A 27,943-nucleotide genomic window follows, 5' to 3' on the forward strand; every position below is an offset into this window, starting at 1 on the left:
GTGCTGGGTTGTTGAGCACGTTATTAGACGCTACATTAAGGCCAATACATCCGCAGCTTCTGATGGTGAATACGGCCTGAGCACCATATATACAGTATATAGGAGCTGAAATATGATGATGATGTTGATGATGATGATGTTGATGATGTTGATGATGATAATGACGATGTTGATGATGATGATGACGATGATGATGATGATGATGATGATGATGATGATGATGATGATGATGATGATGAAAGGCTTGATCTACTATGAGGACATTTTTTTTTTTAGCCTTTTTTAAAAATCGTTTTTTTTTGTCATTTTTATGAGTGTAATGTTTTTAAAATGGTTATTTTAAATGACAGAGTCTTTTCATTGTGTCCCTGCTATAAACTGATGACTCAAAGACAGCTGGGATAGGCTCCAGCAACCCGGATAGCAGGAGAAGCGGTAATAGAAAATGATGGATGGATGATGGATGGACAGATGGGTGAAAAGATGGATGGATGGATGTCTTTTATGTTTGGTTTTTTATGAGGCAGTGACGAGTAGGAATTCTATGGCGACTCTCCCCTGAACATCAAAGCTGTGAGTCCTCAGTGTGTGATAACATCTCTATCCACTGACGGATTAAAACGTGCCTGTCAGATCATTAGGCTTAGAGCAAGTATTGCCCTCAGACACTCTAGTTTACCTCCGTTTATATCTATTATATTCATATAGAGTATGTGACGTTGGGCGATGAAGCTCTTTGAAGTCTCCACCTTGTGTTGCCGCAGGAGAGCTGGGATTTCAAATCTGATATCTGGCTGGCTGATCAATCTTGACAAGCTCTGATCTGGATTGTTTTCACCCGATCTTAGCATGCAGTAGCTGCATCTGCATGCTAAGATCGGGTGAAAACAAGCTGTGCTCATTTTTTGAGCTCTGCTCAAAAAAATGAAAAAAGGGAACAATTCTCTTTTTTTGTTTTCAATGTATGGATTTACTGTTTGATATGTGTCTTATAAAGTACCTGTAAAGCTTGATTGCCAACCCAGCTGTTGGCCACTTGGATGGCAGTGGGGTGGTTTGGGGTTTACATCCATGTCATGACTGTTCAAATACTGTGTTTATTGTACTTCTATTGTGAAAAAGTTATAAATAAAGTGTTTTTAAAAATGAACAATTAGAAAACTAATCTTGGATACATTTTCCTGATAATGATGAGTAGGTGATATATTAGAAACAAAAGGATGCTGCATCATTTGATGGAAATGAAAGTGGTCACCCTATGAAGAGGTGAAATCTAAATCTAAAGGAATCTAAAGACATGAAAATTAAAAGAAAAAAAAAAAAGAAAAATTATGCAGCTGACTGGTTTCATGCATGCTTTAATGCGTGCCCGGCGCTCCTAATGAGACGATGGAAAGTGTCCTGGGGGATCTCCTCACAGAACTGGACCAGGGCATCAATGAGCTCCTGGACTGAAACATCATGTCCCAGAGGTCTTCTATTGGGTTTAGGTCAGGTGAACGTTGGGACCATTAAATGGTATCAATTCTTTCATCCTGCGAGGAACTGCTTCCATATTCTAGTCATATGAGGTTGTGCTCCATTAGGAACCTTGGTCCCACTGCACCAGTGTAGGTTCTGACAATGAGTCCAAGGATTTCAGCCTGATACCTGATAGCAGTCAGGCTGCCATTATCTAACTGTGCTTCCCCAGACCTTCACTGACCCACCACCAAACCGGTCCTGCTGAATGATGTTGCAAGCAGCACCATGTTCTCCAAAGCATCTCCAGACCATCTCACGTCTGTCGCTGGTGCTCAGGTACCACTGGCTCACCTGCCAATTCTGGCAGTCTATGACGCAAATGCCACAAATCAAGTTCTGCGGCGCTGGTTTCAGTGAGCACAGGGCCTCCTACAAGCCCTTGAGGAATTTGTTTCTGGCTGTTTGGTCTGAAACACTCTGCCTGCTGGAGGTCATTGTGTAGGTCTCTGGCAGTGCTCACCCTTTTCCTCCTCGCTCCTCGCGAAGGAGCGCATGCTGATCCTGCTGAGGGGTCAGGACCTTCTACAGCCCCGCCCAGCTCTGCTGGAGTAACTCCCTGTCTCCTGGAATCCCCTGCGTGCTCTCCAGACTGTGCCCACGTTGATGTGCTATCCTGGAGCAGTTGGACTACTTGTGCAACCTCTGTAGCATCCAGGTGCCTCATCATGTTATCAATAGAGATGTTGATCAAAACCAAAATGAAAAACGACAGCAGTAAAAAGTCAGCTAGAAGAGATAAGGGGGGAAACAAATATTAGTGGCCTCAACCTTCCTGTTTTGGGGGCTGTCTTAATTTTTTCCCCTGTGGTGCAGCCGTTCATCAACAAAGCAGCTGAAACTGATTAACACCCCCCACCTCTGCTTCTAAATTGATAATATCAATATCCCCCAAGTTCGGCTGGGCAATCTTTTGAGAACTGCAGTCTACAAATATTTTCTACAGGCTCTTCTCTATTTGTGTATAAAATTAAACCATATAAGAAACCACAAAATCAACCAGAAAGGGGGAAGAATCCATCTGGTGCGCAAGTGCTATACAACCATTAGCAAAACATTTGAACATATAAATTATTTATTTATGTTAACATATGTATTATATTTATATTGTATTATAAATAATAAAATGAAGATCGAGGCAACCCTTCCTCGCTTGCCCATATTAAAGTGGTGACACACATCCTTATGAATCAATTAAGTGCTATTTATGTCTGAACTGTTATCGGTGAAATAAAAAAAAAAAAATTGTAAGCGTTGGCGGAGCGAAATTTGTTTCCTCTGTTAATTTTTGGAAATGAACAAAAGCATCCCCCACTTCTCTGTCTACCTTCCCTCAGTGGGTGATGGGTCAAGTGCGCAGGACAAATTTCGCATGCTTCGGGATGTGACAATCAGTGGGACTTTTACTCACTTCTAACCAAACTCTGCCTCAGCTCAGTTCTGCCTCATACGCAATTATCACAGAGAAAAACATAAAATGATGCATTTCTTTTTCTTTTAGTAATGTTTTGGTTTGGCTAAATATGCTGGCAAACAATTAATTGGGCCACCTGGATGTCAGGAAATTTCAATCACAGCACACAACAGCCAAAAGCTTTTTATTTTTTAATAATTTTTTTATTTGTAGAATATTTTGACAAAATGGGGTTGAGCGTTGAGGGACACTTGTGCTCTCCCTTCCTCTGTGGCCTCTGATCTCGTCTCCTGGCACCGGTGAAGTTTCCAAGCGCCACTTCAAGCCTCCAGCATGAGACAAAGCTCCCCGTCTGCCTGGGCTTTGACCCTTCGACTCCCCTCACTTTTGGCTTCAAAGCGAAGCCGCCTCCCTCAGCCTCAGACTGAAGTGCATTCTAACTGTGGCACTAAGTCATTGTGGATGCGCGTGTCGGCTTAAACGCGAGTGTACGTCCTGCCTTTGTCAGCACTGCAAGGGATTTCCTCTAATTCAGCATGATATACAGGACTCATTTCTGCCCAGATTGTCACTCACACGCCTCTCGGCTCAGTCCCTTAATGTTAAAACGCCCTCGACACTTTTGCAGGCATGGAAAAGCTTTTGTCAGGGCTTTCACAGTCAAAACTGAACCCAAAACCGTAGCCGACTTTATACCCCTCTCGACTTCACATTGACGCCTGCAGCGAGGTGAGACACAAGTACATTTTTCTTCCTCTCTATTTTTTTCTTTTTTCTTTTCTTTTTTTTTTACATAAAACACCTCTGCTAGTGCAGAGTTGCCTTCGCCCGTGCTCACCTCGCAGACCCTCGCCGACGCCAAGGGCCAGGCCATCTTTGGTCCACTGAACGATGCCGCTGTAGTTGAAGACCACGCAGGACAGCACCACGCGCTCTCCCAGCACCACCGACTGGTCTGCAGGCTCCTGGGAGAAGCGAATGCACCACGCTGTAACGAGAGACAAAGATTGACTTTACAGGGAGGCCCGTGTAACTTAACTTGCAGTCCCAAGCCGCGAGCGAGGCCTTGTCTGCATTTGCCCATTATGTAAGGGTCCAGTGTGTAAAATTATTGAGGAAGCCATGTATTAAAGGAAGCCTGCCTGACAGGCAGACGGGCTCTCTTAATAATGGCGGTGCAAGATGGCAGCTAACTAGCAGTAAGACCCTTACTGCTCCATGTATACCCTTATATATACATGAGAACCATTCTGAAGGTCGGAAAACCAAATGATTTCTATTGTACTGCCAGTATACACTTTTGTTAATGTATTTATTGGCTGTATGTTGAGTTTTTAGCAACATAAAAAACAATAAATCAAGCCACATTTTACACACTGGACCTTTAAAATGCTGCTTTGTAAAAAAAGAAATGTGTGTGTCAAAGAATGCTTCATTTGTTTGAAGCATTCAAACAAACACTGCAGCAAAAAAAAAAAAGCTAGAGTGCAAAAAGATCAAGAATTACATTAACTAAGGATATAGACAAAAAATAAAATATTTGTAGGGATAAACAGAAAAATAAAGAGCACGATATATTCATAGGAACAGTTGAACTTACATGCGCTAAATTCAGCTAAATTCACTTTATTGCTTCCCTCGGGGAAATGATTTCCCTGAATTTGATACATCCCGTCCGTAGTTAACATTAACTATACACATTAGGAGCAGAATACATTTCATTTTACTTTAACATGAAATAGGAAAAAAATATTTGAACTGAACTGGCCTCTCAGTGACTTAAGAGATTTGCTTTTCTGCTATTCTCCGATCTCTTCCCTCCACGTGTTGCCACTCTTGTCTTCTACTTAAGTATTTCCCTGGACTTCACCAGATTTACAGTATCTGTGTCTATGCGAGCCTGACTGTGTATGCAAGTGTGTGTGCGTGTGTGTGTATGTGTGTGTGTGTGTGTGTGTGTGTGTTTGTGTCGCATGCGTGAATGTGTGTGCATTCTTGTGCATCATTGCCAAACTGCGATACAGCCTGCTCCTTTTTTTCGCCCCCATCAGGCGGTTCAAAGGATTTTGCTTACACACACATATTTTTCCTCCAGCAAAATAAGCCTTTTGGGCCATTGCAGTGCCACTGAAATCGCGTAAAACCGGGTATGTGGAGTGCAAGTGTAGCGCCGCCCGCCCCCGCCCCCCCACCCCCCTGCATACATTAGCGCTCCGGCATAAAGAGAGAGTGTCAGGTGAAGAAGAGGCAAGGCGCTCGGAGCCGGCGCCGTTTTCAGCCGTTTGCATCATCAGGTAAAAGTGTTTCACATTCTGCAGAAAGTCTTTCAAGAAGCAACGTTAATTAAGGCGCAGAAGAATACCGCCGAGCCTGGCACGGCACGTGCACAAGCCCAACGCAAACAGGCCCCTGCACGCACGCAACACCGTTTCACACCCAATTTTATGCACTTGAACCCAAACGCGCGCACACACACACACACACACACACACACTCTCTCTCTCTCTCCCTCTCTCTCTCTCTCACTCTCTCTCTCTTCAGTGAGCTTTCTCCTCACACTCACTGTACAAATTGTGTCTCACACACTAAGGATATTCACACATGCATGCACACACACACACACACACACACACACACACACACACACACACACACACACACACACACACACACTGTTTGTCTTCCCTTGGGCTATTCTGTTCTTGGATCATGGTTAAAACAATCCTATTAGCTAATTAGGGACAACTGGTGAATGCAGCAGGCCGGGGCTCCGAGGGACACGTCCCACTGGGATCCGACCACAAAGGTGCAAACAACAGGGAGATTTGCTGATTTGTCAGGAGGATTACACGACCTGCCATGTTATTTGAGCAGAAGGCTCCTTTAAAGGAAATGGAGATCTTCAGGACTTCACAGGAAGTCCTTTGATGTTTCTCTTTCTCTCTCTCTCTCTCTCTTTCTCTCTCTCTCTCTCTCTCTCTCTCCCCTCTCCGGCCCAACTTTCCTCTTCTGCCGAGCACTGGATCAGCTCCCGTGGATGGAGGCTGACGGCTCCACATTTGCAAATCTGCCTTGAAAACACATCACTGTTTGGATGGTTTTTAATCTCTGCCCATGGGCCTCCATAGTGATGGAGTGACATTAAAATATCCCATGCACATGCAATGAATGAGCCATATTTTCTGCTGTCCCACGCATTTGATCCGTCAGCGTTCAGAGATGTTGACGTTGCGGCTCTTCAACTGACACCGTTATTGTTTCTGGCATGAATCCTTTCATAATAAGGTTCACAAAATGTTCTCTATATAGGCCACAATCCTTTTGTTGAGAGATAACCAAATTGAAAACTAAACCTTATTAAAGTCTATAATTTGCTTGGTTCTTTGAACAGACCAACTGGAACAGTCACACTACACTGTCTAAATAACCCCAGGTTTCAAATAGAGGCCAAAGAAATTCATGGAAGGAAGTCACGGTGATGAAAATGTGCTCTTACAGCTCTTTTATGCAAATCAGGTTTGAAACATATTCGTTGACCAAGTTGCAGAGTGATTTGGATGTTCTCACCTCGGCCGTCTCACTGCTAAATGGGAATAATACACGACAAAAGACACAATGAAACACATTCTGAACTTCTCAAACATCAGCAGACCAGAATTCGATGCACTAAAGACTGACACAAGGTTTGTATCCCAAAGCAATGTGAAAAAAAAAAAAAAACTTATTGGTGACGGACCGGTCGTGCTGGCTCGGCTATATGCATGAATATGAATACCTTTCACAATGTAATTTCAGACATACCGATGATAAATGTGCCAAGGTGTGCATTCGCTTAACCCCACCAAGAAAACAGGGTCAATTTTCTGGAGCTGAAGCTGAGACAAAAAGCATGAAAATGGAATGTGCCGTTGTTTCCTGCAGAGAGGAGGAACGAGGAGCTGCCGGGACGTGATATCCTGCTGACATGAGTGATTTACATGTGGGTCATGCTATGCATGATTTATACAAAATTAACAGCTATTACGAGGAAGGGGGCCCCCCTCTTCTCTCCTCCACGTCTAACGGCGCAGAGAACAAGGCGCGTTCTCATGAGACAGGACGGGCACGCGTGTTGATGTGCGTGCCCGTGCGTGTGCACACGCGCACAAACGCGAGTGTGCGTAATGAAGGGAGTAAAAGAGACAGACAGGAAATAATGATGGTGAGACAGGAGAGAGTGAGAGGAATTTTCTGCCAGTGTGATCTGATGGAGGATGTGTGCTTTTATCTGTTTTATTGTTTGTGTGCGGTGTGTGTGTGCGTGCGTCTGTGTGTGTCTCTCTCTCTCTTTCTGTGTGTGTGTGTGTGTGTGTGTGTGTGTGTGTGTGTGTGTGTGTACAGCCTGCCAGCCTGCAGCAGGGACTCAGATCACGGAGGAGAGAACCACACTGACAGAGAACAGAGATGTAATTAACCCTACGGGAACACCCCCCCCCTCCTCCCTCTCCCTCCCTCCTTCCATCCCTCATCCCTCCATCCCACCCCAACCCCCGCAAACCGCACACACACTCTCAAAATGTCTTTTTTATGACTTTGCCCCCCTCTGCCTTCAAATTCGCTCCATCTTTTTCCTACTGAACATCTCCCTTTTCTGCACTCTCTCTCTCTCTCTCTCTCTCTCTCTCTCTCTCTCTCCCGTCGCTTCTCTTTCTCCTGCTCATGCTGCTCTTTCTCTCTCCGCCGTCACCTGGGTCTTGCATTCCAAGGTTTCACTGCGCCCCTCTTTCAAGCAGCCAAACCCCCTCGTCCTCCTGCCTTGTGTCGTCTTCTCTCCCCACCTCCCTCCCTCCACGTGCATCCTGCAGTTTGTCACTCACTCTAACTCGTCCTCCAGGCCCTCTCCTCCCACTACTCCTCCGTACCTACCGCCCTTATTCATTACCCGGCGGAATGATAACAGCTATATCGTCTCTCCATCTCATTACATAATGACCCAGTGGTACAATAGATTTTGCCTCGCAGTTAACAGCCCGAGCGTCCAAACTGCTCATCCAGCTCAGAATGTCTCCAAATCCGACACTGTCCTGCTTTAACCATCAGGCTTCAACTTAATATTAAGCTACCACAGCTCCAGCTATCAGGCTGGATTATTAAACATGTTTCCTAAATTGTACAGTGAGGGAAACACATGTTGACTCTCTGTTAATTAATCCCACATACTGGGGCAACCCTGTGCCTCTCAGTCAGAAACAGTACTGCCATTGTTTAGTCTGGTGATTCTGTAGATCTTCACCCACTGGATGTCTTTGAATTGGCACAAATAGATCCTTTTGAATCTATTTAAACAAACTAAAAGAATCAATTTTAGTTTGTCTGTATGTATACTGTTGTAATATTTAGCATTTTCATCCAGGACTCTTTGCTGCTCACTGTCTTGCCATTGAAAAATAGGTTTTTCGTCCCAACTGAAGCCATCCTAGTTAAATAAAAGCCAAATAGGAAGAAATAAATTTGACCTAAGTAGCAAGTACAGTATAGTAAGCAACCTAAGTATGAAAGACCAGAACATTTTTATTTGTTTTGCAGGGACACTTTCATTTAAAATCCTGCTCCATTTTTCTTCTGCTGAAGACTCGCTCACCATATAGTGGGCTGACTTGGCTGAAGCAAATGTCACGTCTTGACCTAATTGGCAGCGTTATTTGGGTTCATGTTCAGTCGGTTTCAGGGGACATAACTGGTGCCGGGATGCAGTGAGATTTATTTTAAGCTCTGAAAGTTCAAAATTCAGCCCTTAAAATACTTTCTATGGCTTCCCATCTCATCAAATGCATTTCCAGAAAACTGCCGTTTCCCTTTGCAGCACTTGTCGAGATAATTTCACTCACATACTTACACTGACTTACATTTATCAAAAGTCATTAGCCAAAACACACATTATTTACATGTGAATCAACTTGATTACTCACATCAGCAGTGCAGGGGAACCAACGGAGAAGGAACATGTAGTGTCTGAAGCCTTGACCCTGCTCCTGCAGGCCTCTTGCCTGATAAGGTGAACAGACCCCTTGTTAGTGCAGCACCTGCATTAGGTTACTTCCCTTGGAAGGTTCCATCTCAACTCCCTATAGGAAGACTGTTAACACACATTCCAACTCTGGCCAGTAACTTTCCCATCCCTTCGCCTTCTGTTTCACAATTGTCTCTTTGTCCTCCTTATATGGAATTCACTGTTAGCAATGATAATGTTAACACAGTCAATGAATACAATGGAAAATGGTTGTGTGTCTTTATTCAAGACAGAAAGAGTCTGCACCAACTTGCGTGGAACATTATGCTCACTAACATTTATCCACATCCAACTTTCTGTAACCTTCACCAAAGTGCATTTGTTGCCGAAAGCGAACCAGAGATGTAGTGGTTGTGGATGCAAAGCCTGGACTTTGGCCAAGTTCACTTCAAGACCTTCCTGGGTTTTTCTGCAGTGTTACTGGCCTTCGTGCCCCACATTATCTCACGTGCCTCCACTGTCAGCGCTAGACGTGAATGTAAGCATGCAAGTAGTTTAAAAAACAAAACAAAACAAAAAAAAAACAACACAGAAAATTTAAAAGCTCCTCCGAAGCTTTAGAGAGTTCGAGGATTACATTCAAACAATGTCTTCACAAAGTGTTCCAGGAAACAATCATCAAACCTCTCTGGTGTGTCTCTTGTTGAGTCGGTTAGGATTAAAGGGGACATGAAACCCTTTGTCAGCAGATATTTTAAAATTTGAGCTTCAAGGCTGGATTGCCTTGTCATCTTATCAGACACTGTCACAGCTGTGGACCTCTAGCATGGTGATGACAGCACTAATTCAATCTCCTGCAGGGGAGCTGCTGCCGAGGAGCCATGAAATAACAGTTTGTGAGGTTGGTAACCCTAAACTGCAGTCCTGGACGCCCCCAAGCCTTCATCCCGCTAACCCCCGCCCCCCTAAAAAGTGCCCCGCTGACCCTCTCAGAGTATTCATGTCCCAGCTCTGCCTCGGGGCGACGGCTCGCTCCCATTTCAACTCCCGCACACCACTCTCAGGCAGGCCAGCACGCTGCGCACTAGCAGTGTGTGTGTGTGCTTTGTCCGTGTTTACACACATGCCTGCCTGCCTGCCTGCCTGCCTGCATGTATCTGTTATTGTTGTGTTGTGTGTGGCGTGTGCATATTTGCCATTTATGAAAAGGCATTAAAGGGCAAAGTGTGGATGGGGGAAGTGGAAAAAAAAGAAAAGAGAAGGTGTTTGCATGAGTGAAAGGGAAGCAGAAAAAACAGTGGAACAGAGCAGCAAAGTCAAAAAGAGGAAAGAAGAGGAGGGGGAGAAAGAGATATGAAATAATAATAATAAAAAGATTCTTCTGCAGTTGAGTTTTCACTTCAGGCAGTCCTCTGACATTTTCTGGCTTACTTTTGTTTCTCGAGGCATCAAATAGGAATTGGAGGCTTGGGTGGGGGAAGGGGGTTCCCCTTCATTTAATTCCTGAGCACTGTTGAAAAAGTTTTGACACTTTTCAAAGTGGGGAAATGTTTCCGTCGATAAGACATTTTCGACTTGGGTTCCGTCTCGTTGCTCGGCAGGAGCTTTAGACTTTCTGCAGCTAATAACACATTAACCGCGACAGTTTGCGGTTTCAGCTCTTATTGTTCGGAGTGTTGATTTAAGGTTTCAGCTTTTCGACTTACAGGGATGGGAATCAAGCGCTTTGTTTCCCTGCACTTGTTTGGTTTTGGCTCATCTAACGATTCTGTTGATTGACCCTGATTGCAGGAGGACGTCATGCACGCGCTCTGTTGTTTGATCCAGAGCGAAGAAAAAGAGGCGCTCCAAAGTGTGGATTCTGTGTCTCTGTCTCTTCAATTTGGTCAACGCACAAGGCCGCCCTCCACAGTCTGGGTCTGCTCCAGGTTTCTTGTGACTGGACACTGTCACTTTGTGCTCACTTTGGAGCAATCAATTAGTTTTCTCTTTGATTGATTGATTGATTGATTGACTCCACCTGTAAAGTTGACACCATCCACTTTGCAATGTGCATCGTTTGCTCCTACACGAACAAAAGGGGAACTACCTACTAACAAACCCATTTGTACTTTTTACTTCCTTCAACAATCGATAAACAGTATCCATAATGGAATTGCTAAGTTTCAAACGTTCAATTGTATTCACTTATGCATATTGTAATGAGTAACAAAAACAAACAAAGGGTGTTGTGAACATTGGACGGATACAATAAGAGCATAGCTGATTTGATTTTGATTTTGAGGTTCCCACCATTGTTAAAACATTTTGTAGAAAATAGCTTATTGGGGTAAAAGTTCTAAATTAATTGCAGTTCATTTTGGCTGACAATTTAACTTCACTTACCCTCTTTTTAAGCTCTATTTTACTGCTCAGTCAAGAATCCTCTGGGCAATTCCCTTCAGAGATGCCCCTCCTGGCACAAACTGTTGGATTTATTCAGACATGGGGACCGGCAAAAGGAGGACACTTAAGCAGTGTCCCTTTGAGGTTGCCTTTATAGTGTCCCCTGGCTGGGGCAGTCTTAGGATGGAGACTCCATCACTTGTCCACCATCACACCACATTTCAATGTCCAACACAACGTTGTATTCACTGCAGCAACCCCTGAAGGACAGAACTGCAAACTCTTGAGGTTTTTCTAAATGATCACCATTCTTGGCTTGGTTATAGAGCTGCATATAAAGTAAAGAAGACTGAACCTTTTTAGTTATCAGTGTCTTCCAAGCAACAGTCCAAGTGTTCTGTGAGGGACAAGTATGTTGTCGCTGGACAGGAAGTGGCCTCCAGACTAGCATGAAAGCAGCTAGGTGTTCAGTGAGAAGGCATGTAGGGTTGCCCGCAGACTGTGAGTTTGTTTTAAACAGCTGCTTAGTGGCTGCCTCACAACAGCTTAAGAAAGCTGCATTTATTTCCCCACACAAACATAACAGAGGAGCAGCGTGACGTCCTCTCCTCTGCCGAGGAGATGCTGAGCAAACAGAGCACTTATTGGAAATCACGCGCACAGCCGGGTGCACACACACACACACACACACACACACACACACACACTGTGCTTGTACACTTGCAATAACTGAAGTGGAGGTGCAGGGGCTCACACTCTCACACGCGATCCGGCTGCATTCATGTTTCAGAAGAAGCACAAATGCAGAGCGAGACAAACAGGAGAGGGTCCAGAGTAAACACACACTTTCAAATCCATACAAAGCCATTGTGCGACATGCGCACAATGGGACGATACGGATAGACAACACACAGGCACAAACTTGTAATGCACAGAATGAAAGTTTCACATTTGACGATAGAAGAACAAAAGAACATGCAAAACTTGAGATGAGATGCTTCCATCAGTTACAGATGAATCTTTTGAGTGACAAAAACACCAACGCAAGCACCTCCTATTTCTAAGCTTAGAGCAGATGGGATGTTTCACAAGTCTTTGGGATAGATTTTTCACACCCATGGGACTAGAGCCCTTAGAAGTGCTTAGAAAGTGTTTAGACGAACCTCAATTCTGTCTCTTTAAAGGCTCGCGGCCTTTAAAGGTAATAATGTAATAATGTAATAATCTATATGAGTAAAGGGGCGAATCGTGGGGCGAATCGTGAGGGCAAATGTACCAGGGTTTCATCATACATCAACATTTCTGCCCATCCTTCCATCTATTCTTCCACTTTCTATCACACCTTCAGCCAGCAGTCTTGCCTTTACCTTCCATTACCACAAACCGCAAACAACAGTGCTCAATAACATGCGGTGCTCTTGGATCCACTGTGGATTATGTGCAAAGTGAAAATACACACAACAAAAGCAATTTGCAAATGTCCTGTTTTAATTTTTATTCACTTTATTTTGGGTCAGCGGGCTGGGATATTGAGGCAGGAAACCTAAGTGGCAAAAAAAAAAAAATGTCAGTGAACTTTAACTGGCTCCCAGTCAACCTCATCATGTAGCTTTGAGGCTTTGTGTTCTAAAATAACTTGAAGCAGGAGTTCAACTCTGTCGTTTATCCACACAGTCTTTTCACAAGTGATCTTTGCCATATCTGAGGTGCAATGCGAGGGAGCTGCTGCTTCTGCAAACACATCGTGCTCCAGGTGAGCTTGTTCTTATTCTTTTTCTGTCTCTGGGGAGTAAACTTGTAGCGCCACACCAGGTCTGGCATAGTTACTGCATTTTTTTTCAGTCGTTTGCAACGTCATGTCAATGGGAACATTTTTGAAGACGGCTTCATGTAAACATGATTTTTTTTTTATTGAGCGTTTCTGAAAATTGTTGGTTTCAAAAAATTCCGTCTCCGTGTAAATGGGGCCTTAGAGTTCCCAATCAGCCCAAAGTGCTTGTGGTCGGAAGCCAGAGAACCTGTAGAAAACCCACACAGGCAAAGGGTGAATATGCAAACTGCATTTAAATATAAGCAATAAGAACTTTTTCCAGTGCTAGAAAAGAGGCCAGAGCCCTCACTCCAGGCCTCCTCTGCTCTATCTGTCCCCGTCACACTGCCGCTGATAAGGGAAATAAAAGTTATTTTCTAACTCACCCAAAATTACTTAAACCGATACCTCGGAAGGGTACATATTTCACTCCCAAGCTCGAGTCACGTTGGCGGCGATTTATGCTAATTGCTAACCAGCAGAGACCTGCAGACCAATGTTCCCATGGCTGATTGACGTTTGGACCAAACACACACGAGCGCCGTTGAACAATAAAAGATTTAAGCCAAACCCCCTAAAACCCCCCCGCCGCCTCTTCTCATCCCTGCTCACAAGATAATGATCAGAAAAATGATTACAATGTTGCAGCACTTTTAATGATACAATGTCACGTGCAATGATGACACGTTTCAACTTGACAGATGCTTTTGCAGTTCCAGATTTGATTCCAATTATAAACCAACCAGCCGTCCAGATTCACCCGCATGCATTTGGACTCGAATCTGGAGCACAGAATCCTCTCAGTCCACTCTTTCACTGACCTGTTAGTCTGTGTGTGTGTGTGTGTGTGTGTGTGTGTGTGTGTGTGCGTGCGTGTGTTTGTGTCTCCGTATCTCACACACACGCAGACAATTGGTGAAGTTCAGCCTCCTAGAGAGAGCGAGGCCTAATCATCACTGCACTGCAAGCAACCTGATTAAGCCACTTCAAACAACAACTTTCATTTTAGGGAAGCAGACAGGAGTGACACAATCTCACACACACACACACACACACGTACACACACACACAAACACACACACACACACACACACACACACACACAAACACACACACACACACACACACACACACACACACACACACACACACACACATACTTCCAGCAGTCCCTCCCCTCTCTTCCAATCTGCTTCTCCCTGCAGCTCTCCCTTTCTCTCTCTCTCTCTCTCTCTCTCTCTCTCTCTCTCTCTCCCTCTCTCTCTAATTGACTTCTGCTTTCTTACATTTCATTTCATCTCTTATTTCAGTTTTATTTTCCCCCCTTTTTTATGATCCCGTCTGTCTTCAATTATTCATAGCCCTCTCTTTCTCCCTCTGATTTCTTTCCATCTGGTCTTGGTGATGTTTAATTCACCTCTTCATTTGGAGGAAGGGGGGGATGAGGGGGGAGGCGGAGGGGGCGCGGGCCGCTGTGTGCTGTTAATTGGTTTTTAAGAGCGGCGGCTGCGCGCAGGCACACACACACACACACACACACACGCGCGCGCGCGTAGACGCTCTCAAACACAGGAGCGAGGGAGCGCGGCCGCTCCCACACACGCTGCCCCTCCCACTCCTGTCAGAGCACACTGTACATGTCTGCTGGCATTAGCATCATCAAATGAGCACAGAGTGAAGAACTGTGTACGCGTGTGTGTTTGTGTGTTTTTTGGTGCATGTGATAGTGAGTACATATGAGTGAGCAGGTCAATGCTGTGAATGCTGCATTCGTCAGAAATTAGACCACGTGCACAGATGTGTGTGTGTGTGTGTGTGCGTGTGTGAGCTTTTGTGCTCCTACACTTGTGAGGAGACACACAACGCCAAGCCCTGATTACATTAACACCAGGCCGTACTTCACCACGCAGTGACTTCAGACTTGACTTTAGTTTTTAATAATTGATGTAAAAATTAGGCGACTTCATCAAGCAAGCATCATGTTTTGTGTGTGTGTGTGTGTGTGTGTGTGTGTGTTAGACAGACAAAAATAAACGTCCTCAATTTGCACATTCAGATCTGTTTTCATGCTTAACAGTTCACGTTTCCCATTTTCTGGCACAACACATCATCCTTTCACACTTTATTGCTGGAGTCCTTACACTCTCTTCACTCTGAGCTCTCTTTTGGCTGAGTAAGCTTGATGCACTGCAACTTGGGAAAAAACAAACAAACAAAACAAAACAACAACAACAATAACAAAAGAACACCCGTGCAGATAGACAAAAGTCAAGCGCGCACGCAGCATCTTTCCTGATTTTCCTGGGTTGAGAGGGACTTGCCGCCGTCCTGGAGCTCTGCCAGTCCGGTCAAAGGCGCTGGACTGACTCTTGACGGAAATACCTGCTACCGTCTTCAGCCGCTGGCTGCTTCACTCTCCTTCGCCAGCTAACTTGGTGTGTCAGCCATTTGGTGGCGAGCAGTCGGTACACAGTGGCTTTGCAACGCAGCTCTGGGTGGGTAAACACAGCTGCCTGCTGCCGCCGCTGAGACTCAATCAACCAGTATTCAGGAAAAATCGAAACAACCAGCTGAGAGGGAAGAAAATGCTCACCATTATGAAGCTGTGTTAAAAACGGTCCCTCAGTTCCTCAGTTCCAGGACATCCACTAGTCAGACCAAAAAACTCCAAACATTTTTACCTATCTATCTATCTATCTATCTATCTTGATTTTCTATGATATAACTTGGAGTAAAGGCCAAAACTTGTGTTTACCAGTGCGTGACATTAAAGGGACTCTTCACACACAAGTGCTTACAGTATGTGAGCAAGTGAGTGACTTGCAAGTGAATGCGTGCAAGTATCTCCTCTCTCTCTCTCTCTCTCTCTCTCTCTCTCCCTCTCTCTCTCTCTCTCACACACACTCTGCGTGTGTGTGTGTGTTTTCTGTGCATTCCCCGACAACGCAGCAGCCACATCATTAGCCACATCCTCTTGCCTCCAACCTGGACGTCGGATCAGAGGAAACGGAATTAAGTCAGCCGCAGATTAGTCATTATCCAAATAACGACCTCGCTCAGCAATGGCTCGGAGATTTCCCCTTCAATAAGAATTGGTGATGTGAGCTTCACTGTGGCAGGCGAGAGGAGATGAGATTTTTTTTTTTTTTTTTTTGCTGCCAAGTGAAATGGCGAGGAGAGGAATAACCTCGCCGTGGCCCTGCGAAAGAGAGAGGCTGACTGCAAACAGGGACAAGGACACTTTCATCCTAATGATGACAGAGAGCAAAAAAAAGAAGAAAGAAATAGGAGCCGCCGCCATTCAAGCGAAATGCTCCTACGGCTCAATCTAATTGTTAATGAGTTACTGTGGAAATAAGTGAATTTTCATGGACCTGCTGCAGCTGGGCCTCCTTCCAGGAGAGTCAGGAAGCTGAATGCAAATGTCAGGCTTTTCTGCTCGCTGGAGGTGAAAACCGGAGATGTGCAGGTTTGAATGAGGCGCAAACTGTGACCTCCTCGTGAGAGGAAAATACAAAATCGCAACAAAAAAAAACAACCAAAAAAACCCTGTTGTCTCTCCCGTACTTGGTGCTCGGAACGCTGCGGTTCGTGGTGATTGTCATCTCAGAAAAGCAAAGAGTGTCTGACAGGAACGCAACGCAGGAACAACTAACCGGGTAACAATCATCGCTCGGATATCCATTGACTTTTGTCTCCACCGCGGCTGCACGGAAACCCTTTCATTTCATTTAAAGCCCTCCCTCTCCTCACTCCTCCACCTCCCTCCCCCAAACCAACCACCAAACTGCCTGCATCCTGAATATTCACTTTAAATTCCCATCACCTTCCCACGGTGCCTGCCTGACTCCCCCCCACCTCTCCCTCCCCCTCCGTGTGCTTCTTAATGCAAAGAAATAATGGAGGTGCATTGAGAGGCAGTGAAAGCTTGCCAAAGCTGTGCGTTGGAGGCCTCTTTCTTGTCAAGACTTCACAGCCAAGCAGCATTCAACATTCATTCTTTCTTCCCCCCCTCTCTCTGATGTGAGTGCAAGATACCTCGGCTCTTTGAGACTTTGAAGATGTGATCTTGCCACTGCAAAGAGTGTAAAATATGGAGGGGGGAGACGCGTTCAGGTCCCTATCAGCCAATTTGGACTGAGCCACGCATTGTATGTTTTAGATCATCATCGCGACGTGAGTAAAGATTCATTTTGTGAGATTTCCTACCTTGTGCTCATTTTCAAAAAAAAAAATGTTCTTTTCTTTTTTCAAGCATTTTCATTTCCTTTCCTCACTGTTCAAGCTGGACCCCAGTGGAGGCCCCTAGCATCATCCATTCATCCAAAGACCTCAGCACATCTCCAGAAAACAGCCATATTTCGCCCTCTGTTCACAGCGTTCCACTAGAACTCCAGCGAATGGCAGTGTTGCTGCTCGGCTGGGAAAGGGCTCACTTTGTGACATCACAGAGGGACGGCCGCATATTTTACGTGTTTTGAAAAACACCAAGCAAGAAACATCTCCCTCGTTACCGGTGAGTTCACTGGTAGGCACGTTGTCGGAAAACACCGGCTTTCTGAAAACAACATGACAAATAGAGACAACTGACTCTTGTAATATTTAAATTTTACGGAGGGGAAAAAAATGGCTTCTCGCAGGGGGAAGAAAAGCCCTATTGATGCATGACTTTTTCTGCCGCTCTCACATGATCTGGTGCACTCGCAGCCTGGCGCGGCGCCACTGCTGTGCAGCATTTTCCCCAAGATCATCTGTCAATCTAACAGCGTTGCGGTACAATGACTCTGCATCACAAGTCTATCGAGGGACTCATGCTCTCCAAGTACTTGTCTCCAGGGAAACTGAGGCTCGCTCTGCCCTGATAGTTAGACTAAATTAAGTTTAGGTTGTTTTTTTTTCTTAAAGGAAGGGAAAAAAAAAACATTACAAAAGTCAACCTGGTGCCATTTCTGCTGTTTTTAAGGTAATGCTTGTGGATGACTGCTCTCAATGAAAATGCCATTGCTCTTTCCCCATCACAGCAGCAGCAAGGAAAAACACACAGTTAGTAGTGAGAGAGAGGGAGAGAGAGAGAGAGAGAGAGAGAGAGAAAGAGAGAGAGAGAGAGAGAGAGAGAGAGCGATACTCTTGCTTGGGCTCCTACATTGATTTCTTGGAGATGAAGTTTTATGTTTTGGTGATGAACTCTGAAAACACTCTGCCATCTCCCCCCTTTCCTGCTGGGCTGGAGACTCCATTTATACTCCACATGGAAGCCCTGACTGGGCCAGGTTGAGCTGAGCTGAGCTGGGAGGTAAAGCATCAGGCTCAGTGACTCAGTGTTTGTGTGTTTCCTCTGCGTCTGATGAAACTGGTGGGCTTTTACTTTTAGGGGCAAATTTCACCAGAACATGTTCAGCCATCTGGGAACTGATGGAAGTGCTACAGTGCCTCAGTTTTTCTAGTGGCTCAATGCAGTGTGCATGTTTCAACCACTGTGCCGCAGCACACTAGTGTACCGTGAGATAATGTGCCGTGAAAAATTATCCAATTTCACTTAATTGGTCCACAAATAAATAACACTCCATTATTGAGTGACTGTACTTTAAATGAAACGTAAAACTGTTTTCCTACCTCAATCTCTCCCAGAACATCAGCTCTGCGTGCATCTAAACAAGCCCACACGTCACACTGAGTCAGTATAAATAAATCAAGTGACTATGTTGTCATTATTAGGCTTAAAAAAAAAAAAAAACTGGTAGTGAACAATGGGATTTTTTTTTTTTATCAATGTAAAGAAAATGTACCATGGCTCAAAAAAGGTTGAAAGACTCTGGCTTATTGGGTCCGTCAGATGGACATGCACTTTCCAATGCCTGTTTGTGAAAACCATTCTTGCCATCATTCAGCATTTTCACTGAATACTACAACACCGCCAAACAAACAACAAAAACCAAACTGAAACCGGAATCTCACAACATGTTGGATTTTCCTCCGTTTATTCAGTGGAACACCGGGAGCTCGGCTCAGGAGATCATCCCTTAAAGTCCTGCAGCCCATGACGGCTGTTTTCACAGCAGGCTCCTGCACGCCTCTGATTTTCAAGATGTGCTCTCGTTCCGCCTCGGTGACATACAAGCGCGGGCCGCTTTAAAGGGCCCCGACACTCGGCAAAGTTGTGTTGCAGTCAGACCCGATGTCAGTTGAACACAAAAGCAACAACGCCCCGGCTGGGAAAACCCGCAGTTTTTGTTAAGTTGCAGTTACAGCTGTTGGTGCAAGTCAGAGGAACAGTGTCTTACAAAGGCTGCTGCTGTCAGGTCGAGGGCCACTTGATTTGGTTCTCAATCAGAGGAAACACTGACTTACATTTTGGGCTTTCTTCGCAAATCAATTTCTCTCTCTACATTTTTTGTATTTCCTTCTCACCCCAACTGGTCAAAACAGATGAGCGCCCTCTGGAGTCTGGGTCTGCTCATGGTTTCTTCCCACAGGGGAGTTTTTCTGGCCACTGTCGCACCTTGCTTGCTCTGGGTTTTTTTTTTTTCCCTCTGATTGTACAAAGCACTTTGAAACACATTTGGATGTGATTTAGGGCTGCGCAAATTAAAGATGATTGAGTACAAATAAAGATGAATGTTTTCACTGTTTTAAACATTATTTCAAGATCTGTCGAGGCGGGAGCGTGGAGGCAGGACCCAAGTGCGGACCACTCAGTATTTTCTGACAAAACGGTTTATTTTCAACTAAAAACAAAACCAAACTTAGGGTGTCCATGGGGGTAAACTATGAACAAAAACCACTCCGGGAGACTTCACAAAAAACAGACAAGGCGAGTACAAAAGAAAGCCGTAGCAAGGAACTAAACACATGAAACAACAGACCTGAAAATAACTGAACATCTTGGCAAAACCAGGGCCAGCATGGCGAGAACCTGTACAAAAACACAATGATTCCACACAGACAAACAGAGACGAGGACTATTTACTCACTGGGGCAGGGGAACACAGGTGAGAACCACCAAGGGCAGGGCTGACAATGAGACACAGGTGACAGACGTCAAGAAATGAACACAGGAAGTAAAACTAAGACGCTGACGAAAGAATGAACAGACTTCAAAATAAAACAGGAAATACACAGAACATGACAAGATCAATGGTGATGAATGAGAATAATTCATTTAGACCTGTTCCCCGATATATTCTAATTAATTCTATTATAATATATGCATTCTAATATTTGCCCTGCAAGACACATGATATAACAGGTCAGAAGCAAGAAGGTACATTTGTTTTGAATCCAGCCCCCTCAATACAGCCTTTCGACACTGGCAACTGAACGCATGAAAATAAAAAAAAAGACCAATTGGACAATGTACATAGAAACAAACTCTTTTTTTGTCAGAGCAGCAGACCTCGATTCAACCCTGTATCATTCAAGTCCAAACTGAAAACCATTACATAACGGGGCAATACGCGAAATTCATCACTGTCAGACAAAAGGTGTTAAATATTGGTACCTAAATGAAGCTCTAGTGGTGTTATTTCCTCTGGGGCTCCAACATGGTTCCCATTCATCACATACGGCAAAAGAATTCAGCCCATTATAGCATGTAGAGGTAGTGTCACTTCCCATCATGCCTCCGTAACACACATGATGCACCATTACGCATCAGCCAATCAGGAGTCGAGACACAGCAGCACGCACGATGCCGTGATGTCACATCGGTAATATAAACTGTTTTCTGCTGATTTTCTGGACTTATACATTTATTAAAAAAGAGTAAAAAAAGAGTAACGTGAGAACCTGCAAATTCAGGTCAAAGGTCATCCAGTCAGCCAGTTTATGGGCAATTCTTTTTGGGCAAGATTGGGCTTTTGGCTGCAGTACCTCAAGCGACCACCAGAAAGAAATCGCTGTGCCGCCATATTGCCAGTCTGGTATCCAGGTCTGATAATAGGACAACCGTGGACTCTGCATCACATCACACACCCTCTCTGCCTTTTCTGTCCTTTTTCATTACAATTCCGGGCCGGCCGCACGTTCAGGCTGCAGTGCCTGTGAGTCTCGGCCTCCACCAGCCCATCAGGACAGCTGCTGTATACTCTACAGCAGTGTTTCTCAACTGGTGGGTTGCGACCCAAAAAAACTGCTGATTGGGTCATGATTCGTAGGCAGTTTCCCTTTTCTTTTTTAGGGATTTTAAATACATATAAATATATATATATATGTGTAGTGAAAATGTTAGAATTTTTTTTCAGGATAGATTCAACTAAATTCAATAATTTCAATAATTTATTTGCTAGGCGTGACAGAAAGTGGGCTTTTCTTGTGATGGAATAAATGTAAGTCTAGACTTGATTATAAGGAAGAAGATGTGTCTCCTGAGACTCCACCAGCTGGGAACCAGTGGTGTGCAGCTTCACCCCTGCTGCAGACCCTCCAGTGGTCCACGCGAGCGGCCCTCACCAACTCCTCTTTCCCTCCTCGTGAAGCGGTGGAGAGGAGCACCATCGGCCAGAAACATCAATACTTGGGAGCGAGCCAGTCGGTGGCGAGGCGTTGGAGAGGAGCACCCGAGGACGCGGCTGTCACTCCGTCCGTCCGTCTGTCCGTCCGTCTGCCGGCGTGTCCGTCTTTTTGTTTGTCTCTCTGCTGTCTGCTTGGATTTGTCTGCGGCAGCGGATCACCTCGTCTCCCTCCCTCACCCTCCCCAGTGTCACTCCCGTACCACTCATCCTTTTTTCAGTCTGTAGGCGTGTCTGTCGCTCCCTGTCAATCGGGAGCGACCCCCCCCCCCCCCTTGCCGCCACCGCTGTGTGTGTGTTTGTGTGCAATTTGAAAAAAAAAATAAAGTCCCAAAAATTGTCTTCATTTCAACGTCGCACCCTCTCACAGCCCGTCTCGCTGTCAGCCTGTCTGTTTCCATCTGTCTGTCTGACTGTTTATCGGCATCGCCCCCCCCCCACACCCACCCCCTCCACACATACGCACATAAACATGAGCACGCACCAGCCCTGCGTTCCCACTCTGGGCTCCTGAGGGACATGTAAGTGGGACATGGGGGGGGCTGGGAGGTCGGTCGGGGGGGTGTGTGTGTGTGGAGGGGTGGGGGGCAAACAGATCAAACTTAAATCTAGGCTCTTCACTCCATCTTCCATGAACCCCGAAACCCCGAACACACTCCTTTCCTTTCTCTCCGTCTCCACCCCTCCTCCATCTTCCTCTTCCTCCTCCTTCTCCCCCTCAATACACACACATACTGCACACTTCCTGCTTTGCCCGCATCAGCTATCTATCTATCTATCTATCTATCTATCTATCTATCTATCTATCTATCTGTCTGTCTGTCTGTCTGTCTGTCTGTCTGTCTGTCTATCTATCTATCTGTCTATCTATCTATCTATCTATTAAACTTCAACTTTTTATCAAACTAAACTTCAAAATATACACAAACAACAAACGCATACAGCGATGGAGACAGAGATACACACAGTAACACACACAGTAACACACACACACACACACACACACACACACACACACACACACACACACACTCTCTCTGCTTCATCCTAAAATGCTTAATTGGCTCGTTGACAGTGAAATATTTAAAAATGAACCATGAATTATATAAACAGACATCGATTTTGTATTTGCCGCGTGAATTAAACATGAACGTCCTGCGTTTCCCCTCCCAGCCGCTCACTTACTCACTCTCCCTCACCCTCCCAGACCCTCCCTCACCCTCCCGCACCCTCCCTCACTGTCTCTCAATCACATTCCACACGGCCCGATGAAACCTCGGCAGCTTCGACACACACACAAAAAAAAAACCCATCCTACCGAGAGCGACGAGACACGAGCGATCAGAGGCGCAGGTTCGTATCAAGTGGAGACACTCAGGACGGCGGGTCACCGTGTCTCCGTCTGTTCACACTTTAACACCTTTGATCACCTCGCTACACTCCTCGCTCCGACTTTCCCTCGTTCTTGTCAGGAGCTGTGACAAACTGTTTTTTTTTTTTTTGAGTCGAGGCAAATGTTTGTGTTTATGTTTGGGGTCAGTTCAGTTCACATTTCACAACCTCCTCTATTTCAGCGTTTCTCAAATGGTGGGTCGCGACATACATTTGGGTCGCGGAGCTGTTTTTATTGGGTCATGGCTTCCTGGGCAATTTCCCTTTTTTAAATAAAAAACGATTTAAAATGTATATATTTTTTCAAGAGAAAATGTTGGGGGCATTTATCTTGCAGGGAACACAATTCAATTCAATAAGTTATTTACGAGACATCTTAGAAAGAGGACTAGCGTTTTTATTCTGGCTGAATAAATTTGGGTCGTGACTTCATGATAAGGAAAGAAGATGTGGTTCCTGACACTCCACCAGTCGGGAACCGCTGGTCTATTCAAGCTTTTCTTTCTTTCCCCCTCGACCCCTTTTTTTTTTCCAGCGTGTTGCGGTGCGACCGAGTGATGTTGTGTTGTTGGCTAAAAAAAAAAGAAAGAAAAAACGAAAACAGTTCCTACGTGACACTGCTCCCCAACGAGGTCTGTGGATTATCTTTTGCCTTAACTGGGTCATGATTTCTGAAGACGCGTCTCTCGCTGCGGAGCGTTGCAAATGTTTGATGTGGAAATTATTCCCTTTTTTTCCCTTTCCCCCCCTTCCAGGATGGAACGCAAAAGCGATATTGAGTGCATTCGAGAGGACACCGACAACCACAACTTCCCGGAGACACGGAGTCACGTTCCAGCAGTCAGATGATTACGTGAGGAATGAGCAGTCATGTTTTTCTGGGCTGGGTCTAATTCCTGCAGCGGGGCTCCGTTCTTCGACCTCGGCTAGCACGAGGACGAGGAGAGAATCTCCCACTCTTCCTGCTCCTTTCTTCCTTCTTTCTGCCGACTACTCTCTTTCTCTAAATGCCCCCCCCGCACCCCGCACCCCACCCCCACTCCCACTGCCTCGCCGAGGTTCAATCTCCCTCCCATCCACTCCTTTTCCTTTTTCTATGTTTTCTCTCTCTCCCTCATTTCTCTGAAACAGTTTTAATTAGCCGGTAGCCTGGGGTCAACCTCTGCTCCTACGCATTCTTACACACACACACACACTGGCAAACCAAAAGACACACACATGTACACTCTGTGCATGTGTGCGTGTGTGTGTGTGTGTGTGTGTGTGCGCGCGCGTGCGTGTGTGTATGTGTGTTATGACAAGCAGAATTGATTTTCTCCACTCCACTCTGTGCCCTCATTCCTCCCTTAATGTTCAGAGTGCAAGTGTCTGAACTCCCATGATGCTCAGCAGGAACATGACATTAAGTGTGTCTGTGTGCGTGTGTGTGTTGTGATGTGTGTGTCCATGAGTCGCGTGTGCGCGCATGGCATATGTATAATGACATGTGAGTGCATGCGGTCCTGTATGATGTGTCTGCAGGCATGTGTGTGTGTGTGTGTGTGTGTGTGTGTGTGTGTGTGTGTGTAAACACAGGAGCCCCCTGGAGGTTCTGGTGACATGCGACATAGGCAGTGACACAGAAAAGATGCATCAGTTCCATTTCTTGTTGTACACACACGCGCGCGTGCGCACACACACACACACACACACACAGACACACACACACACACTCACACACACACACAAACTTACTCAGAAGACCACTTCTTAAACACCCCGGACTTCTCTTCCAATTTGATGAATTTTTCATTTGTTTTTTTCTCGGTCTTTGAAATCATCAGTGAGAAAAATGGTGTTTTTTGTGACTGACTGCTGCAGGGAGGAGGGGAATGAAAGCGATCTCTGTGGAGTTGAACCGCAGGACTCACTTTTTATTTTTTTTATTTTTTTAAAGGCAGCTCTTTGCTCTCAGACGTGGCGCCATGGGACGAGTGGTGGGTGTATGTGCACTTCACACATGCACACCGGCGCTCGCAGTGCGCTAACTCTCCTCTTTGTGTGCATTTGCGAGCTTTGCCGTCTCGCTTTTAGCCACTCGTTCCTCCACCGCGCCTCCTTATGAGTGAATGTGTCTCCACGCGCGTGTCCGTGTATGACCGCTGTTCTTCATGTGCAAATGTGACTGTGTGTGAAATACAGGGTGTGTGTGTGTGTGTGTGTGTGTGTGTGTGTGTGTGTGTGTTCGAGGATAAAGATTTTATTTTAGAGCAAGTATGAAATGGAAAGCAGGATGAAGACACAGCTCAGGCTGGAGGGAGGAGAGATTCCAGTCACAGGACTATCAGCAGGGCAACATCTCAACACGTGCGCACACACACACACACACACACACACACACACAAGACATAACACACTCTGCTGCAAAAAAAATGAACACACATATCACAAAAATGACAGTCAAGCAACCTGAGGGGCAGTGGATTCATTGGGCTGTTAAAAAAAATACTGGTAGGTGGTAAATTCAAGTGATTAGTGCAAAATCATCTCTCTAATTAAGACACAGTCAAAAGAACAAATAATACTTGGTCTGTGTGAAAGAGTTAGTCCCTCCATTCTTTTTATTCAAACTGCCAATTGGGCACAATCAATTTTGGGTGATGGATCATCATAGGCAACAGTATGACCAGACAGCTGCAGTAAGTGACAGAAACTAGGCATAAAAAGACACATCAAAATGAGAAGTCTGTCTTTCTCCTTATGTATTAAAATGTTTCCAGCCTACTTTCATGTGGTTAAGATGGAGTTTTATAGGGTATGGAAGTAAATGGATTGGCTGTGTAGAGAGTGAGCTTTCTGTTGCCGTTTAAAGTTTGAGATGTTTGCCGGCTGAAGAGTGAATTTAAAATGTTTACATTGGCTTTTATGTATTAACACACTCTCTTTCTTCATGAGAGAAGAATGTTTTACTCCCCACTGGATTTTCATTCCTGTGTTAATCAAAAACTGGCCTTTTACAACCTTTATGGCGCCACACAAATGGTTCCCACTGCCTTGCAAGTTTTATTTGTTTGTTTTTTTTTGTTTGTCCAACCTTCAATCTCATCTATTATTTGCCGTGTAAAACCACGCTTCAGGTTGCAGTCATCCTGTCAAACGTTTTAAAGGCCATTCTTTTTGTGTTGTGGTCGAATGGGAAAATGCCTATTGGTCCGTAAGTTGTTGTTTTTTTTTTTTTGCTGCAGTACCTCTTGTGGCCACTGGAAAAGAATTGCCACGCCGCCATACTGCCAGTCTGATATCCAGTTCTTATAGTACATCCATGATCTCCAGCTGTGATATGTGAGCTGCTTTTAGAAGTCCGGGTAGCTACCGATGGTGCAATGTTCCTTCCTTTTGGTTTTTTGCCGTTCTTTCTGGCGTTCTGGCGTTCTTTTCTCTCAGTTCAAGCTCCAGCTTGACTTGACATGCACTGTAATATACAATAGATTGGTTGACTGGACCAATAAAAGCAGTAACACCAGTTTTCTTACCAAACTTGATGAGTACATAGGACATATGGAACAGTTTTGTTTTCTTGTTTTGTTTTTTAAAGAAGATGCAGCAAAGAAACAAACAGACAAGTTCGGTCAAATTCATCACATTTTTTTCACCTGTTTTAAATTTTGGAGACATTCATAAAGCAGAAGTTTTGCTGGAGCAGCTTCACAAACGCAGAGAGCGAGCAGACAAGAACCGAGCCAACAGCAAATGTTCATGTGATCGGGCACGATATGAAAAACGAGCAGCTGGTGAGAGTGAAAATCACAATATACTGTTTCAACAAAAAATCCAGCCGTGGAACAAATGAATAATGCTCTCAGAACAGAGGCTGTGCAGTTGGATGAAAGTTCAACATGCTTCACATTATTCAGTTGTTTATTTCCATCTACTTAACTGTTGTATATTTTCCACCAACCAATCTAAAATCTGACAAGCCAAATGGTACGTTTTGATATATTCCTCAAAACCATCCAGGGAGCAATTTATCATCATTGTCATCATTAGCCTCCTCCTCCTCCTCCTCTTCATCATCATCATTTGGAAAAGAAAATTCACTGGAAAGTGATTGTGATTGCAGCATCAGCTTGGACCTTTCAGGACCTACCCCTTGAAGGTCACTCTTTCTAGCACCATCTGGATTGTTTTCATCCACCACCATGCACAGAATCACCTGCATCTCGTTGCTTGACCAAACCAGTGGCTTGCTAGCGTTTTTCCTTGTTTCCTTCACCGAAGATAAAAAACACACAATCGCTGTCGCCATGTTTTTGTTCAGCTGTGACCTGTATTTATTTAGGTTTCTGACTTAATATTTAAACATGATAAAATACAGAGGAAAGAAATGCCATCTGACATCACAGTACAAACCTCTATCAGTGTCTACTGCAGTAAACACACACACACACACACACACACACACACACACACGTGTGGTTTCAAACACTGCGATGATTCACAAACGGCTCAGTCTGTGTCTCCTGGCCTGAATGAACGTCACGCTTCAGTCTGAAAACAGAATAAAAGCAACATTTGTTCCTTTTCTCTTTCAAACGAGACTGCACAGTCAAGTGCTTGCATGCACTTTAGAGGGTGAATTGCTCCCGCAACAGTGGCTGCTTCTTGCTTGCGACACCAGCTTCTATCTGAATTTTTCTTCTTTTTTTTTTTTTGGACTGCTAGATGTAAGACCATTAAAGGTTACATTGCATTAGCTGTAGCTGAAGTTCTTGAAGGAAATCAAACCATTGGAGGGTTTTTTTTTTTAATGGTTGCAGGGTTACATCATATGCAAATCATCCCAGCTGTCTTTTGCATCATTTATGCACACTTCTACAGAATTTAATCTGACATGTTTGGCATCCTCTGAAACACTAGCGTCTTGAAGTGAATCTGAAATAATTATG

At 44.8% G+C, this 27,943-nt stretch overlaps 1 protein-coding gene across 2 annotated transcripts in view; it reads right to left on the reverse strand.

Annotated features, from left to right (window-relative positions):
- The window catches only part of kirrel1b (kirre like nephrin family adhesion molecule 1b), a 79,558-nt gene that overhangs the window by 27,605 nt on the left and 24,010 nt on the right, over positions 1-27,943 (reverse strand). For both annotated transcript variants that reach the window (XM_076019643.1, XM_076019642.1), the window contains exon 2: positions 3,774-3,923. In XM_076019643.1, coding sequence (XP_075875758.1) covers positions 3,774-3,923 — 150 coding nt within the window. The remainder of the gene's footprint in view (positions 1-3,773; positions 3,924-27,943) is intronic.

Source organism: Nelusetta ayraudi, unplaced genomic scaffold (assembly GCF_046127955.1).
Source record: "Nelusetta ayraudi isolate G7.1 ecotype Tasmania unplaced genomic scaffold, CSIRO-AGI_Nayr_v1 ptg000011l, whole genome shotgun sequence".
Taxonomy (NCBI): domain Eukaryota; kingdom Metazoa; phylum Chordata; class Actinopteri; order Tetraodontiformes; family Monacanthidae; genus Nelusetta; species Nelusetta ayraudi.